At 43.7% G+C, this 15,610-nt stretch overlaps 1 protein-coding gene and 1 non-coding gene across 2 annotated transcripts in view; both read right to left on the bottom strand.

Annotated features, from left to right (window-relative positions):
- Positions 1-5,269: 5,269 nt before the first annotated feature.
- The window catches only part of PSMD12 (proteasome 26S subunit, non-ATPase 12), a 24,819-nt gene continuing 14,478 nt past the window's right edge, over positions 5,270-15,610 (bottom strand). Inside the window, exons 4-11 of the mRNA XM_004707283.2 lie at positions 15,233-15,340; positions 13,022-13,126; positions 11,718-11,867; positions 11,488-11,622; positions 10,402-10,514; positions 9,330-9,504; positions 7,295-7,372; positions 5,270-5,838 (exon numbers count right to left, since the gene is read on the bottom strand). Of these exons, the coding sequence (XP_004707340.1) occupies positions 5,629-5,838; positions 7,295-7,372; positions 9,330-9,504; positions 10,402-10,514; positions 11,488-11,622; positions 11,718-11,867; positions 13,022-13,126; positions 15,233-15,340 (1,074 nt within the window). The 3' untranslated portion in view covers positions 5,270-5,628. The remainder of the gene's footprint in view (positions 5,839-7,294; positions 7,373-9,329; positions 9,505-10,401; positions 10,515-11,487; positions 11,623-11,717; positions 11,868-13,021; positions 13,127-15,232; positions 15,341-15,610) is intronic.
- Positions 14,676-14,805, bottom strand: LOC115872971. Its single transcript, XR_004048160.1, has one exon. It is a non-coding gene; the product is annotated as a small nucleolar RNA SNORA76 (small nucleolar RNA).

The raw sequence follows: 15,610 nt of genomic DNA, 5'->3' as shown, positions 1-15,610 counted from the left end.
GCCGACCCACCATGACCTTAGGGGACAGGGTAGAACCGCCCCTGTGGGTTTCCAAAAACTATTAACACTTTATGGGAATACAAAGTAGAAACCTTTGTTTTGCTCCTGGGGAGTGGCTGGTGGTTTAGAACTTCTGACCTTGGGGCTGGCAGCCCAACACATAACCACTATACCACCTTCTAGAGGTGACAGCTTCTGGGTGGTGCAGGGGCATTTCTCCCCAGCGCCTTCCTCCTTGTTCTGATCAATGGTGTAATGTTCTCAGGGCCCTCCCCAGGAAGAGCGCCTGGGCTTTCAGGCCTTTGTGCAGGACCTGGACTCAAGCACGCCCGCTTCTCTCCTTTGTCTGCCCTTCGCCACAGGGGTTTTAGTACTTGTCCTTCACTCAGGGAGGCCGGATTCTCCTGGGCGTCTGAGTTACCTTTCAGGACCTCAGCCTCAGGAGGGTGCATCTGTTTTGGAAAACTTCCTTGGCCCAGTTGATGTTCCTTACCCCCTCAAACAGCACAGTCGGGACCCAACCCCACAAGCACTTCCCTGTAGTTCCTTTGGGGTGGCCTTCCCCCCGCCCCAAGTGACTTCTCTAGCCCATTATCTTGTCATTGAACCCTGCTTGGTGGTTTGTGGGTAGGCGGGAGGGCAGAGGCAGATCGTGAGGGCACGTGAATTGCAAGGCAGGAGCTTCCGCATCCTCTTCAGGCAAGAGGGCAGGGTAGCGCTGAACAAGGGGCTATGGCAAGAGGACGGGCCATGTCTGTAGTCTGTCTCCAAGGTTCAGGGGAGTCTAGGGCTTCAGGATTCTAGAGTACATCCTTTATGGCGGACTCCCAGTTCCCACCCACGATCCGAGGACCAGAGGTCTGGAATGAGCATGACAGACATGTTCGATGGAACTATCGCTGTCAGTTCAGTCCTAGGCCTGCCCAGAGCTTTGTGTGCTCTCTCTCTGCAGAGGCGTCTCTATGTGCTGCCAAAGGTGGGGGGGAGGGGGGACAGGGTTCTGGCTGTCACACTCAGTCCTCGGTTGGTGATTAATTACTCTCGCTCTTTGTCTTTCTTCAAAGTATTGATTGGCTCCAGGAACACCCATTCCATTCCATTATCCGCTGAACTATTTCCATGGTATTTCTCAAAAGGCCAGTGCGGTCCTCCCCCCTGGTCATTGTAGTTCATCTTGTTAGTCTTAACTGCATCCGTACCAGGAGTCAGTTGTACATGCTCCAGCTAATACCAGTGATGGGGTTTCCAAGGTCGGAAGGGCATCAGTAATCCCAAGACATAACCTCACTGCAAAGTCTGCCTTTTGGACCATCTCTGGCATCAACTGCTTCCCCAGGGGGAGTCCGAGACAGCTATTTGCAACAAGAAGTTGACTGGGGCCTGCTGGGGCCTCCTTGTGAGCACGTTGAGGAGGCAGGATTGAGCTGAGAGAGCTGAGCTATGATGTGGTTCTACTAATGGCTTCAATCCTAATGGGAGGGATGGCTTCTCTGGAGCTGGGATGGACCTTCAGAGTTGTCCCAAATCACAGCAGGCTGACCAGGACTTTCCATCCCGATAGCCAACCACTAGTCATTGGCTGGGACACAGTCCTCTTTGACTGAAGAGAATCAGCCCCTGGGGTGGAAGAGTACAGACCCGGCTGAGACTCATCATCCATCGGCACTCCCAGAATGAGAGCTTGAACGCAGGAGCTTCTTGGGGTGGTACACCACAGCTCTCATCCAGAGGCAATCAGGGAAAAGAGGGGGGCTCTGGCACTCTCTAACGGAGTCGGAAGTGCCCAAGAGAGGGTGAGTGGGGGACCTGGAGGGGAGCTGAATCTTAGACTTATTTCTGGGCATTTCAGTCTCTTGGAGGAAGGAACATGAAATAGTTCAGAAACCTAATAATTTTATTTACTTTAGAGTGTGCCTACTTGCAGAAAAGAAACCTTGTTGGGACTATTAGACTGGATTTGAAGAACTACAGAATTAAAAGTTTTTAAACAAATGACTAGAATAAGAAACAATTTAACTCAACAAGGATTTAAGTTCTTACTGTCAGAAAGGATGGCTAGAGATAAATACAATCTCCAAGTTTTATGAGAATGAACAAAGAAACAGCAAGGTAATGGACCTTGGGCAATCTTTAATCAGGGAAATATTCAATTCTTTCAATGTATTAAGCTCCAAGACAAGAGAGATCTTAAAAATATTCACCCACTAAGTGAGGACACTTCTTGACATCTCGGGGAGGTAGCATACAACGAAGACTTTCAAATAATTAAACTCAAAACCAGTGGGGACTGGAAAAGCATTACCCTGTAAATGCAGTGTTTCTCAACCTTCCTAATGCCGTGACCCTTTAATACAGTTCCTCATGTTGTGGTGACCCCCAGCCATAAAATTATTTTCGTTACTTCATAACTGTAATTTTGCTAGTTATGAATCTTAATGTAAATATCTGATATGCAGAATATATTCATTGTTACAAATTGAACATAATTAAAGCATAGTGATTAATCACAAAACAATGTCGCTATATATTAAATATTTATTTCCAATTACAAATAAATTTTGCCTTGAAGCATGGTGTAGCATGGGTAAGTCTTCACAGCGGGTACTCGTAGGTGGACATATCTGCATGTGGGTGGACCTGCCTGGAGACAGAGGAGCAGTGTCTCGGTTCCTAAGGCCATTTTAATACGGTCTTAGGCGGCCCCTGTGAAAGGGTCGTGACCCCCAGGTTGAGAACCACTGCTATAGTGCAATCCTGACTTTACTTAAAGTATGTTTACTGTCAGGAGCCCCAGGGACACCATAGATTGAGTTGGGCTGCTGACACGGTCATCGGTTCAAACCCACTATGGACTCCGTAAGGAGAAACAGTTTGCTTTCCTATGTGGGAATTGACTTGACGGGTTTTTTATTTGTTCACTGTTATTTTCCTGGAGCTTCCTGCAAGTGTGATGAGTCTGGGTCCAGCACTATCTCACCAGCCTGACCTACAGATCCAGAAATCCGTGGGTCTGGCTCAGCCACTTCCAGGTGGATCTGATGTGAGTCAAGCCTGAAACCACTGGCTACGAGAACACAGTTTATGTACGTAAGTAGGAAAGTTGGCTAGTTGGCATGGCAACATGGTAGAATGTTTCCCGGCTGCTGAGATGATATATGAAGATGGCGAGAAAAATGAGTGTTACCTATGGTTTTCTGCTTGTTTTAAGAAAAAAATTGTATAAATGTGCTTGACACAATGGCTGTATATATGGATTGTGATAAGAGTTGTACAACCCCTAATAAAATGATTTTTTAAAAGAAAAAAAAGAAAATTGAAGGAGAAATAAAACCATGAGTTTATTCTCCAGGTTTCCCTAAGATATCCACAAACCTGTCTTGTTACGGCTGCTATCCCCAGGAGTACGGGAGTCTAAGATGTGCTTCTATCATACAGTTAACTTACTAAGAGGGTAACTATCATTTTAAAGATGACTTTTTTGATTTACAAGAAGCATGTAGAAATTGATTACAGAAACATTGACTAGCCTCTAAGAAACATACATTATCTTAAAATTCAAGGTCAAGTGTTAAGTGTAACCCAAACAACCCATGAAGGCCGACGGCCTCTTTGTGCTGTCAGCACAGTAAGCAAAGTGCTCCGGGATTAAGCCGTCTGTTCCCTGTGTTTAAAACTAACCTCCCCAGGATGCCAGCTCTGTCTCTTTTAAAATGATACACCACTCGCTTCTGGGCCTTGTGGCTAAGTTCATGCGTTTAAAGACCCTAAGACATTGGATAGAACTTGCAAGTCTGCCTGGTTAGCATTTGACAGAAGCACAAGAAATATAGGAACAGCTACCCAGGGCGAGGGAGGGTCAGTGACAACGGGGGCAGAGCACACACGGCGCTGGTTGGAAAGTTAACGGGGAAAAGCCCAACGAGAGGCAGTGGCTGACCCGCAGCACGTCGGGCCGAGCCGCCAGGTTTGGCGAATTGAGGAAGGTGACATACTGGCTTCAACAACTTGAGAAGGAAAAAAGTTTCATTTTCTAACCTTTTCATTCCAAGAAAATGAAAACCATGTCCTCCCTGTTACTGTGAACTTCTGGTGTTTCTGAGCCTGCCACATTTGGGGCTATTTTCTTTAAAAGGTAAGCGATAGCAGATGTGAATGCTATTAACACATTAAATGTCCAAAGAATAAAACTGGATTATGTTAACGCTCTGTGGCATTATTCACGATGACTCAGAGCACGCACATTACCAAGGTCCACAACTGTCTCCAGTCCCAGGATCATGAAATGGACAATCTAGTTATCCTTAAATGGAAACTGAATGATGGGAAACGGAGTTTCGAAAACGCTAACTTGGAGTCTGCACACCCCACACCTTTCATGTGGACTTTTGAAGAAAGCAGACCTCACACTTGCTTGGTTTGAATATCATTTGACATAACCTTCTGACAGTTTCATTTCATATTTTCTCTGAAACAAACCAAACTGAAAAATACTCCCAAAATATGCTTATATTGTCTCAGATGTTTCTGTGGACCATAGGGCTACTATTGATTGTTGTAATGTGAAACATTCCAAGACTCTACCTAATCTGCTACAAGTGTGGGGTGAAGCTTTGCACATTACCATGTTAACCATTTTAAACAGGTTTCTCACCTCCATGGAAAGGCACAAAGGTGTGTTTGTGTGTAGGGGGAAGGGCCTGTGCACTAAACTTAGTGTACTGCCTAAGGTAGTGGAGTTAGTTTTATTAAGAGATGGGTAAATAACTCAGAAGCTTGTTACAAGCTTACTCAAGTCCTAAAAAAGATGAATCCACACTAAAATTAAACCAAATGAGGGGGGAGAAAAATTCCCCCAAAACAGCCAAAAAACCTCCCTCCTACGCACCCCACCCCACTAAAACATGTTTTGTTTTGTTTTTTTTAAAAAAAGATCAATTTCAATTTCTTTACACTAACAGCCTGTGTCAACATGAGGCCACTGGTCCAGTTGGAGGAGGGTGCAAGGCTACCCAGGAGGGGGTGGGAGTGGAAATGACTGTGGTCAAAGCCAGTTTGCCTGGGGGCTAAAAATGGAGTTCCCAGCCTACAGATGGCTAGTGTGTCAGCCTAGAGACTCAGGCACCATAACAAAACAGACTCTTCCTAAATCACCCACTGCTGCAGACACTCAAATTGCTTTTTATTCTACCTCCTAATGGCAAGTTTCACGGTTTGTCAGGTCACAAGCTTCCTGGACTGCTGCGGGACAGAGGTGACAGAGAGCAACACGTGCACACACTGCTTTTATTAGATGATGGTTGTTAGCGCAATGAAAACAAATCATAGCTAAAAGTATCAAGTAGAAAAACATTTGGGTAAGGTATGACACATTTTTTTTGAGTCAGACAATAAAAAATTATTATATTCTTGCACCACCTGCCAATGCAAGAAGTTAAACAATGACTAAGTAAACTTAAAAGGTCAAAGAGGGCCCCAACCATATTCACTATCTTTTAAACTTTCAGACAAAGAAACTGAGAATAGAAGAAAACCCCAACATACACACCATGACAATAGTCTGTTTTTTCCTCTTTTTTTAATGACTTCCCATATTCACTCTTCCCTAAAAGCATGAGTGCACTGCGAACCTCATTGCAGATTGTGGATCATCTCCTCTTTGGCTATGAGGTGTGTAGTCTTGTTCACTAGCGACATCAATGAGTTCAGTTTCTGAGACCAGTCATTTAATAAATTATTTGGATCCTTGGGTCTCTGGAAGTTGATAATCCCTGCCAACCTGTCTACTTTCGCGAAGATGGTCTTGTTCACGACGAGATTTGAGAGAAAGGCCTCCGACTCCTGCAAGAGAGACACGGGATCAGACAAGATAAGGAACCACGGACAAGGAAGCACGTTCAAGGAGACCTTTCCTAACTTCTTTTTTTTTCTTTCAATTTTAGAACATTTTGTTCTTCTTTGTACTTATTGTTATTAGTGTAATTATTATTATTTTGATGTTTACTTTTATTTTATGAAATCATTTTATGGGGGGCTCGTACAGCTCTATCACAATCCATCCATCCATTGTGTCAAGCACATTTGTACATTTGTTGCCATCATCATTCTCAAAACATTTGCTTTCTACTTGAGCCCTTGATATCAGCTCACTTTTCCCCCTCCCTCCCCACTCCCCCCTCCTAACTTCTTAAAGTGGATGCTGAGCTAAAACTCACTATTCACCATTAGCAACTGTGTTTTCCTGTGATGCTGTATTCGTTTTCCTGTCAGCCTAGGTGGTGAACTGACACTGAGCTGAGCCTCTCAAGTGCAGGCGTCTGTGCCAAGACTGAAGGCATGCCTGCTGGTCTGGGGGAGAGCGAGCCTGTTCCAGTAGCGTCTCCTCGCTCGGCTACAAGGGGAGTAGGATACACCTCCGAACAGGCAGGGAAGTGTCTGACCACTGGTTTCCGGAAAAGCCAGGTTAGAATATATGCTCCAACTTGTTGTCCGTGAATGGACACTTCACTTCTAAGGACTCTGGTAATCTCACATCCGTAATGAGAAGAGCTAATGAGCTAACCAAGGACCAATCCCCTGAAAAGTCCACGCATCTTCTTTCTTAGGCAAGCTGGTCCAGCTCTTTCTGGCCACCGACGTGGCTTTGCTCACCATGACCACACACCCTGCTTCCTTTCATGTTGGACTTTCTGTCACCAAGAAACCGAGACCTGAGAACAATACGTAAGCCCCTGGGCTTGTCCAGGTGACCCGCAATCAAGTCTTTCTCACACTCTTTATTCAGGTAGCTCATTTCTGTGGGACTCACAAATACACATTGTACAAGAAGGGTCTTCAAGAAGTCTGTGGAAAACATAAGAGAATCAAACGTTCCCAGGAACCTTCTGAAACAATCTTGTGTAAAAATATTGGGTTTCAAGTTAACCAGTGTAAAACTAAAACAGCTTAGTGGCTAATGATTTTTTTTTTGGCTAATGATTTTCTAAAGCTAAGGGGACCACAGCTCTTCTTGATATGACTGAATTATAGAATTGTGTGATATGTGGATTAAGTGCCAATAAAGTTGTCTAAAAAAATTAATGAAAGAAGTCCCAAAGGAAAAGATATAATACAAAACAAAATAAAAGCAAACCACAAAAAAAAAAAAAAAAAAAAAAAAAGCTAAGCGGACTTGGAAAACTTCTATAACTCTAATAGAAATCAATTAACAAACAAGTTTCTCACTTAGCTTTGAGAAGCTGATTGGGACTAACAATGAGTGCTAGAGAGAGCCAAAGCAACACTGTGTACTACTTACATCCACAGAGAGATCCAGCAGCTGGGCCATCCTCTTCATGGTTATCCGGGTATAATATTTGGCCATTATTCTAATATTCTAGGGAGGACAAAAAACAGGAGCTGTCAATACGGCTGAAAAGCCAATTGTTTCATATCTAGACAGAGACACTTAAAATGTCAGACTTTTTTCTTCTCTACAGTCCACCTGAAGCTGGTTTTAAATTTCAGTAATAAAACAAGTAGTTTTGGTCTTTGCAGTTAAAACAAAAACAACCATGTTATTACATAACTTCTTTTAAATATATAGTCAAATCAAATACTTTTCATGGGTAAGCTCGTGGTTAAGACGCTTAAGAACATTAAACACTTCTGCTCAATGCAAAAAACTAAAGCTTTTCTAATTACAACACAAACGTGTAAAAGGCTAAAATCCAAAAATTGTTTGGAAATCATTTCAAAACACCCACCACTTTATTAATTTTTCCAATTAATTGCAGGTAACTACTGTCACTGAGTCGACAGTACCGGCTCACAGCGACACTAGACTGGGTAGAACTGCCCGTGGCTTTCCGCAACGGTTACTCTTTATGGGAGTAGAAAGCCTGCCTATTTCCCAAGGAGTGACTGGTGGTTTTGAACTGCTGACCTTGTGGTTAGCAGCCCAACTGCATGACCATTGGTGTTAAGATTAGTAATGAACCAACCCACTGATTCAGAGAAAGGGGGAAGGGTTAAAGAAAAGTGTTTATGAAGAAGCTGGACTCCCTGCGGTCTCTATTAGGGTCAATGGCAACACCAGTCTGATGGTCTTTCTAGAGCCCAACTTCTCCTCTAACCTTTATATCTAACCAATAGCCAAAGTCTACTGATTTACTTCCTTACAGTAATTCCGTTTCATTTACCCATCAAACACAGATAACCCCTCATTCAACGTTTTTTTTTTTTAGGGTGCCCTCTGAGTAGAGGGCTCAAAAAATTGTGTATCGCTTTCCTGGAAAGTGCCTGCTAAAAAGGAGAGCGTTTACACAACCAAAGATCTAGGAGCATTCCTTCAACTAGTTTTTTGTTTATGTTTCTCCAGTCATCTTCCACACTCCTCGCCTAAGGATCTTGGTACCATACCAAACATCATTATCTTCTCAGTTTTACAACTTGACTGCGGGGTATACAAAATGTGCACCCTTTTTACACGTCAGTTGCCCCTTCTCACTGAACCCTTTTTCTTGGCGCTCTCCAAGCCATACCCTGCCTTGTGCCCCTATGTCCCTGCTCCAAATACCCCCCCATGCGGCCGGACTGCCAATGTCTGCCTCATACTCGCACATCCCTCTGAAGCCGCACTGCACACATCAGTTCCCACGGCTCCAGCCCGACCCCTCTTCTCAGGCAGGACCCAGCGCCTCTCCTCTAGTCCGTCTATTCTACAGCACACTGTGCCACAGCTGTCCCTTGTATTATTTTTAAGCTTTGTGAAGACAGCGACCACGACTTCTTCACTCGTGGGTCCCAGCACTTTGCACTGGGCTGGCACAGAGGAGCCTCACCAGAAATGTGTGAGTGAATAAGAGAATGTTCACAAAATTCAGTATGCCGTAATATGAAGATCGAAGATCAAAGTTCAGGCCTGAGATAGGTTTGCTCCTTTCTGGACCAGACTAGCATGTGGGCATCAGAAAGCGTCCCCTACCATTGTCCCACATTCTTAGGAAATTCCTTCTGGTTTATATGCTATAAATCTTTGGATTTTGGGGAAGTCCTTTCAACATGAAGCATACTAAAACATACTTAACTTTTCTGAAGGCATGAAAGAGAAAAATTGAAAAAAATGGATGAGATAAATTCTGCTATGCTTTAGAGAATATATAACAAAATATCTGAATGACAAGTTTATATCACTTCTACACTGGGCATAGGAAATAAAAAAATTACTTTCATCTTCCAAGAGAAACATTTTATCAACTTGAAAAGTAAAAGGTTACGCTCAAATCTGTCCAAACTTAATTCAAAAAGCAGAATTCACTTAAAAACTGCTCTCTATGAGGTCAGATTCTTACATGTTCAACCACTCTGTTCTTCAAGTCTTTCCATCTTTTTTCACCTTCCTCTGTGGAGCTAAACACATCAGTTGCCGGACTCTCGCGAGAACCTTTTCTTAATTCCATGCCATAGTCCTCCACAAGTGTGGTCCAGCGCATCAACTCCATGGTGGTGAACAGCTTCAGAAGATCCCTGTGAATGGTAACAACATCCATACTCCAAATCGGTACACACTAAGCATCGCCTCAAAGAATAGCAAACCTGGTTTTCTTTTGGAGCATGATATATGTAATAAAACATCTGCTATTTCAACCATTTAAAAATAACAAATCTCAAAAATAAAAAAACCTGTTTCTATAAATTTTTATTTAGTAGAACAAGATATAAGTTGATTATTATTTTCCCAACATCGGTATCAATTTTTCCATAGTTTTGAATAGGTTTTAATCAAATGTAGATTTAATGACATTGATAAAGGGGGGGGGGCAGGGGACAGGACTTAAGATATAAGTCTACATTGTGCTTATTTACAATGAAACACATGGGCTTTATATGGTGGTTTTTCAGAAATGCGTATCTCCAGAAATCACAAAGCCCCAAGTTACTACTGAGAGAACTTAGCAGCCAATGATTTTCAAATGCTTAAACACCGATGCTAAAAACCAAACCCAAACCCATTGCCATCAAGTCAATCCCAGCGACCTGGATGGCGTTTCTGGGGAGGAAAATCTCTGCAGCAGCAGACAGCCTCATCTTTCCCTAAGAAGCAGCTAATGGGTCTGACCCTGTGGCTAGCAGTCCAGCGCTTACTCAACGCAGCCACCAGTTGCTAAAGTGGGCTTGACATAAAAAGTCTACTTGACAAAATGTGTAGAAAGAAGTGCTTTACCTCATGACATTAATTTCTAATACAATGCTAAAAAACATGTCACCATTTTATTACCTCCATGTTTTACTCTCTACCCCAGGTAGGCCTTTCTCCATGGTTCTATCGGCAACCAGGTAAGAGACGTACTCATACACTAACCAACTCTCTTTCCGAGGGTTGCGTCTGCCGAGACCCACGGTGTTGGTTGTGAAAGCACTTACTTGTACTTGGGGATTTCTTCTAACTTCTTGTCAGCACTTACTCGGTGCACCAGGTCTGACTGCTGGTTGTCGAACGGCGCCAGGATGACATAGAGAACCACGCTCTTCAGAGCCTGATAAAGGCAATGGCATGCGCAACAGTTACTTAGGATAAAAAGGGGAAGTGGAAGAAACTGGGGACAAGCACTCACTTTTAACTTTGTACTTAAAAGGTCCGAGAGTCACAAAACAAAACATGCCACATTGTTCTTTTTATCCTACCCGCTTACTAGTCTTAATAAATTACCACACTTTTAAAATTAATTTGAATGATCACCTGAGCTGACATTAATTTTTGATCAAATGTAGAAAGAGGAAAAAATTCTAACAAATGAACAATGTAGATGTGGAATATACCTAGAAGTTATTTAAAATTGCTGTAAATTGCCGGTGACTCGTGTTTTTGTGACAGTTTGAAAAGTCACACTGGGTCTCTATCTGAACCTTTATTAACCTTTATACTTTAAAACAAAAGCCCATCTTTTAAAAAGTGTTCCAGAGTTTATTTAGACTACAGTCCCAACCTGGATGACAGTGAGCAGAGAGTACCATGACACAATTAAACATCTGCTATCAACAGTCAATTCCCACGCAGAGTGACGCTATAGGACAAAGCAGAATGACCCCTTCGTGTTCCCAAGGCTGTAAATCTTCATGGGAGCAGAAAGCCTCAACTTTCTTGTGTAAAGTGGTTAGTAGGTTCAAACTGCTGACCTTGGGGTTAGCAGTCCAACATGTACTCTCCTACACCTAACTAGGGCTCCTTGTATATAATTTAAAAAACCGAGAAACAAATGCACTGCCACTGAGTCAATTCTGACTCAAAGCGGTGCTATCGGACAGGGTAGAACTGTCCCAGTGGGTTTCAGAGACGGCCCCTCTAAAGGAGTGGAAAGCCTGACCTTCCCTGCCCAGAGCAACTGGGCTGCAGGTAGCAGCCCAGCATGGAACCGCTAAGGCTCCAAGGCTCCTTGTATATAATTACAGAAGTTAAAGTAATCAAAACCTTCGTACTAAGTGTCAATGCCAACAATCAGACTCACTCACCTGCTGCCACTTCTCGCTTTCTGCCTGTATGCAGGGAGTGTCATAAATTGCTCTGTAGTGTTTACAGATAGACAAGTAAGAGCCTTCATGTTGATCCAGCTGAATCATTAAGTTATAATACTTCAACTTTAATTTCTGGAGGGGAAAGAAAAGGTGAACAGGAGAAAATATGCTAGACAGATTTTTAATTTTAATGCTTTTCAAGGAAGCATCATCAGAGCCATCCTTACCTCTGTGTTTTCTTCCTGGAAAAACTTGGTGTTAATTTTCTTGCTGATGATTTGTGTCCGGATGTAATCCTTCACAGCAAGGCAGAGCCGCATCTGCTCCAAGATAAACTCCACTCGCTCTTTCTTTTCCATTGACCCGTACGTTTCCACCTAGTGGAGAAATTGCCCAAAGACGTTTACAAGGGCCAGTGATTTCTTAGAGCTGTCACCAAATTAAGTAATGACAAAATCTTCAACCACAACAAAGAATAAGGATCTCCAGGGTCCACTGAGAATCTGGGTTTTGCAAAAAAACGTACAGTTAAAATATCAGTGGTCACCAGGAAGAGGTGGGAAGAGGAGGAATATTTAAAAACTCATTGCCAACAAGTAGATTACAACTCAGAGAATAGTGCAGAATAGCTCATCTTTCTTCCTGGGAGCAGCTGGTGGCCTGGTGCTCAACCCACTGCAATACCAGCCACCCCCTTAAGAAGCCTACATATTTCAAAGGGGAGGGGTGAGTGGAAAGGGACAATGCCTGTTCACAGTAATAGTATTTCCCCTGTTCCTGTAGCTAGTGGGTGAGGCAGAGGACTGAAACGAGAGGTCATCAATTTAGCTGACAGGGCCCGGGACAGGTGCCAGGAAGAGTGTCTGTGTTCTCTAGAATCATAGGCAAAACTTTCAGCAGAGTCCCTGTGTCTGTCTGTCCGGTGAGAAAGTACCCAGCTTTCCTCAGATTTCTCAGCCCTTTGCTGTCTGATGTGCAGGCCTCTCTTAAAGCTCACCCTGAAATGTGGCAACTTAAGGGGTCATTTGTCTGTTAGAGCATGTTAGTCCGTAATCGACCACCAAGCTGATACTCATTAAGAATGAAGTCAATGATGAACAGCACAGTCCTAAAGCAGATATCTAGTACACCAGAGTCTATTTTACTTAGACTTTAAAGAGAATGAAAATGTGCAAATAATAATACAAAATCAAGACGCATGTGTGGATCCCATCAGCTTTTCCAGCCGTTCCATTTCGCTGGAGGGTAATTACACCACTTGTTACAGAGACTTCCTCGGAAAGCTAGCAATCCAGACTCACGCCCTGCGTCGTCGCGTGGACTCACAGCAATGCTACAGGGTGGGGCGGGGCAGGACTGTTCCAAGGCCTGTGGTGCGCACACACTTAGTCTGAGAGGCTTATTTTCAAAAAATCAACAAGACTCCAAAATAAGAGAGGGAGAAAAAAAAGACCCCAAAGGAAGCTGCTGCCACGGCACCCCAGCCGACCGAGTCTGAGGTCCTCGCGCCGAGTGCAGCAGCGGCACGTACCTGCAGCTCTTGTAAGATGGAGGCGGCCTCCTTCACGTCACCACTTTCCTCTTTTATGGTTGCCAGTGTCTTGGTCAGGCGCGCCCGCTCGATTTCCACATAAATCTATACATAAGAGAGACGGGCGTGGTGAAAATGCGTGTGGACAGGCACTAAAACGAAAGGGCAGAATTGCGCGATCACTCAGCACCTGGGAGACAGCAGCTCATCTTGCAGCTCCTGGGGTTGGATCCTGCCACACACACAGCTGTGAGCTGTTTTATAAACATAACCGTACTTTTAAGAAAATGTCTCTATTTTTACACTTTTGTTTTTAAAACATGAAGAGAATATGGCTGTGCTATGTACTGAAACTCACAAAGATGGCTGCAGCAGTAAGTCAGTGCGTTCACAGTGTCCAGCAAACGGAGAGGAAAGGACTGGAGTCCAAGAGCCCGGTTTCCATGCTCACTTGGGGGCTCACTCTCCACGCTGCTCGGCAGCACTCGCTCCTCACCCCACCCGCAGCCGCAGGGGCCTTCACACCGACAGCTCCCTAAGCTAGTGAGGAATGAAGGATGGCGAGACCTGGTCTGCTTCCTTGGGCCGCTGGCTAGAGAATGGCATCCTGTTTGGTGGTGGAGAGGAAACGAGGAAGATCCTAATAAAACAGGCTGACACAACAGTGGGCGCAGATAGGGCAATGAGTGTGGGGGTGTTAAATGTTGTTTCTGTGAGTTGGAGCCAACTCAATGGCACCCGATAACGATGAGTCTAAAATGCCCCTCTCTTCCCCCTCAGGCCCCGTCGATTTTCTATGGATCCTTAAAAAGCCAGCTCTTTCAAGCTTGCCCGGGCACCTCAGCCAGCCGATCCCTACTTTGTGCTACCTGGGACCGCGGCACAGTGCACACAGACTGCGCACGCCTACGATCGGCCTCATCTCCAGCTACACTGGCGCTTTTGAAGGGAAGAATTCTTGCTCACTGTGGGACTGGCACAACACAGGAGCTTAAGACACGTTTACTTAACTGAACGGAGAGTCAAATAGACAGCAACCAAGCACAAGTTCCTGCCTCAAACCATAAAACCCATCTAGAAAGAAGCCTACCTACCACGGTCACCGTTTCACTTCCGTCCTTTTAAAGAAAACAATTGAGGGAAGAGAAAATATGGGATTACAAGAAAAAAAAAAAAAAAGAAATACAGACTTTGCAAATCCACAGTGACTATTATGCTCACATTGCAAATCTGAATTGATTCCATTATTAGTTAAACTTTGCTAATGCCCAAAGTACCTTTTTTTCCCCTTTCTAATTATCCACAGGATTTCTATGGATCACCACGTTAGCACCTTGACTATCCTTGGACATTTGAGGCTGAAACTTGTCATTGAAAACCGAAAAAGCTAAAGCTCCAGCACCAAATTTTGAACCAGGCTGACTGGGCATATTTAGACTAATACTCAGAACATGCAGGTAGTCCAGCGTGGCATTTCTTAATGTTGGTCAATAACTTCGAAGCTCAAGATCAAAGTCAATTCCCAGCCAGGTATCTCAAGGCCCAAGCCCCAGTCCACGGAAAGGCCACCTTATGCTTACCACTAAAGGTTGCTGCGGAGGCTCCATGCCCAGAGGTGGGCAGCACACAGGCAGAGTAAGTGCCAGGACAGGCGCCATGTCGCTCGCGGTTAAAAGGGCCGCCCGCAGAGGCTTGGTGGCCCCAGTTATGCGCCAGCACCTGCTCTGGCGCTGCAGCTTAACCCCCTGCGCCACGGGCCGGCGCAGCGGGTTCAAAGGCAGCGCCCCAAAATACTTTCAAGCAGATCTAGGCCAAGGTAGAGAGTTAGTCTGATCTTTAATTCATGATTATCATATGTAGACTGGAGATAAGATCATGAACTCCTATAAAAAAAATTGGGTCACAGACTACCATATTTAAGTAGATTCATTTGCCTATGGGAGGATGCTACATGGACATGATTGATTCAATTAAGCGATATGTGTATTTCTTCTCAACTGTATGCTTGTATATACATATTTACAAAAGGGGTTTTAAAAGTTAGTTGAAAAATTCCATTATCTTTTAATTACGTTTAAACACAAACTTTCTAAAGCTCCTTCATGTATGCATATATACACACCACATACAGACACAAGGTGTGTGCGTGTACATGTATACATATATCTATATTAAGACAATGTATTTTGATTATGCCAGCAGGAGGCTTACCTTTCCCTCTGTAACCATTCGTAGAGTATCAATTAATTGAAGTTTTGTTGGGAGGTCTGTGATTTCCTCAACATAAGTACAGCACTGTTGAACCATTTTTGCAACAGCCTACAATAATGAAAACAGTTCATAAGTTAAAAAAAATTCATTTCTTCTTAAAAAAAAAAAAGAGTTAAGGCTATTTTGACAAAAATGCCATCTTCAAGTTTGGTTTTCCCAAGCAACGCCATTTTTAAATTAATTTATTTTTTTTAATCGTTTTATTAGGGACTCATATGACTCTTATCACAATCCATACATACATCAATTGTGTAAAGCACATTTGTACATTCATTGCCCTCGTCATTCTCAAATCATTTGCTCTCCACTTAAGCCCCT

The sequence above is a fragment of the Echinops telfairi genome, unplaced genomic scaffold (genome assembly GCF_000313985.2).
Source record: "Echinops telfairi isolate 266 unplaced genomic scaffold, ASM31398v2 ScPeMD7_7458;HRSCAF=8496, whole genome shotgun sequence".
NCBI lineage: Eukaryota > Metazoa > Chordata > Mammalia > Afrosoricida > Tenrecidae > Echinops > Echinops telfairi.
The sequence above is the reverse complement of the archived record's forward strand: the minus strand, read 5'-3'. Positions and strand labels throughout refer to the sequence as shown.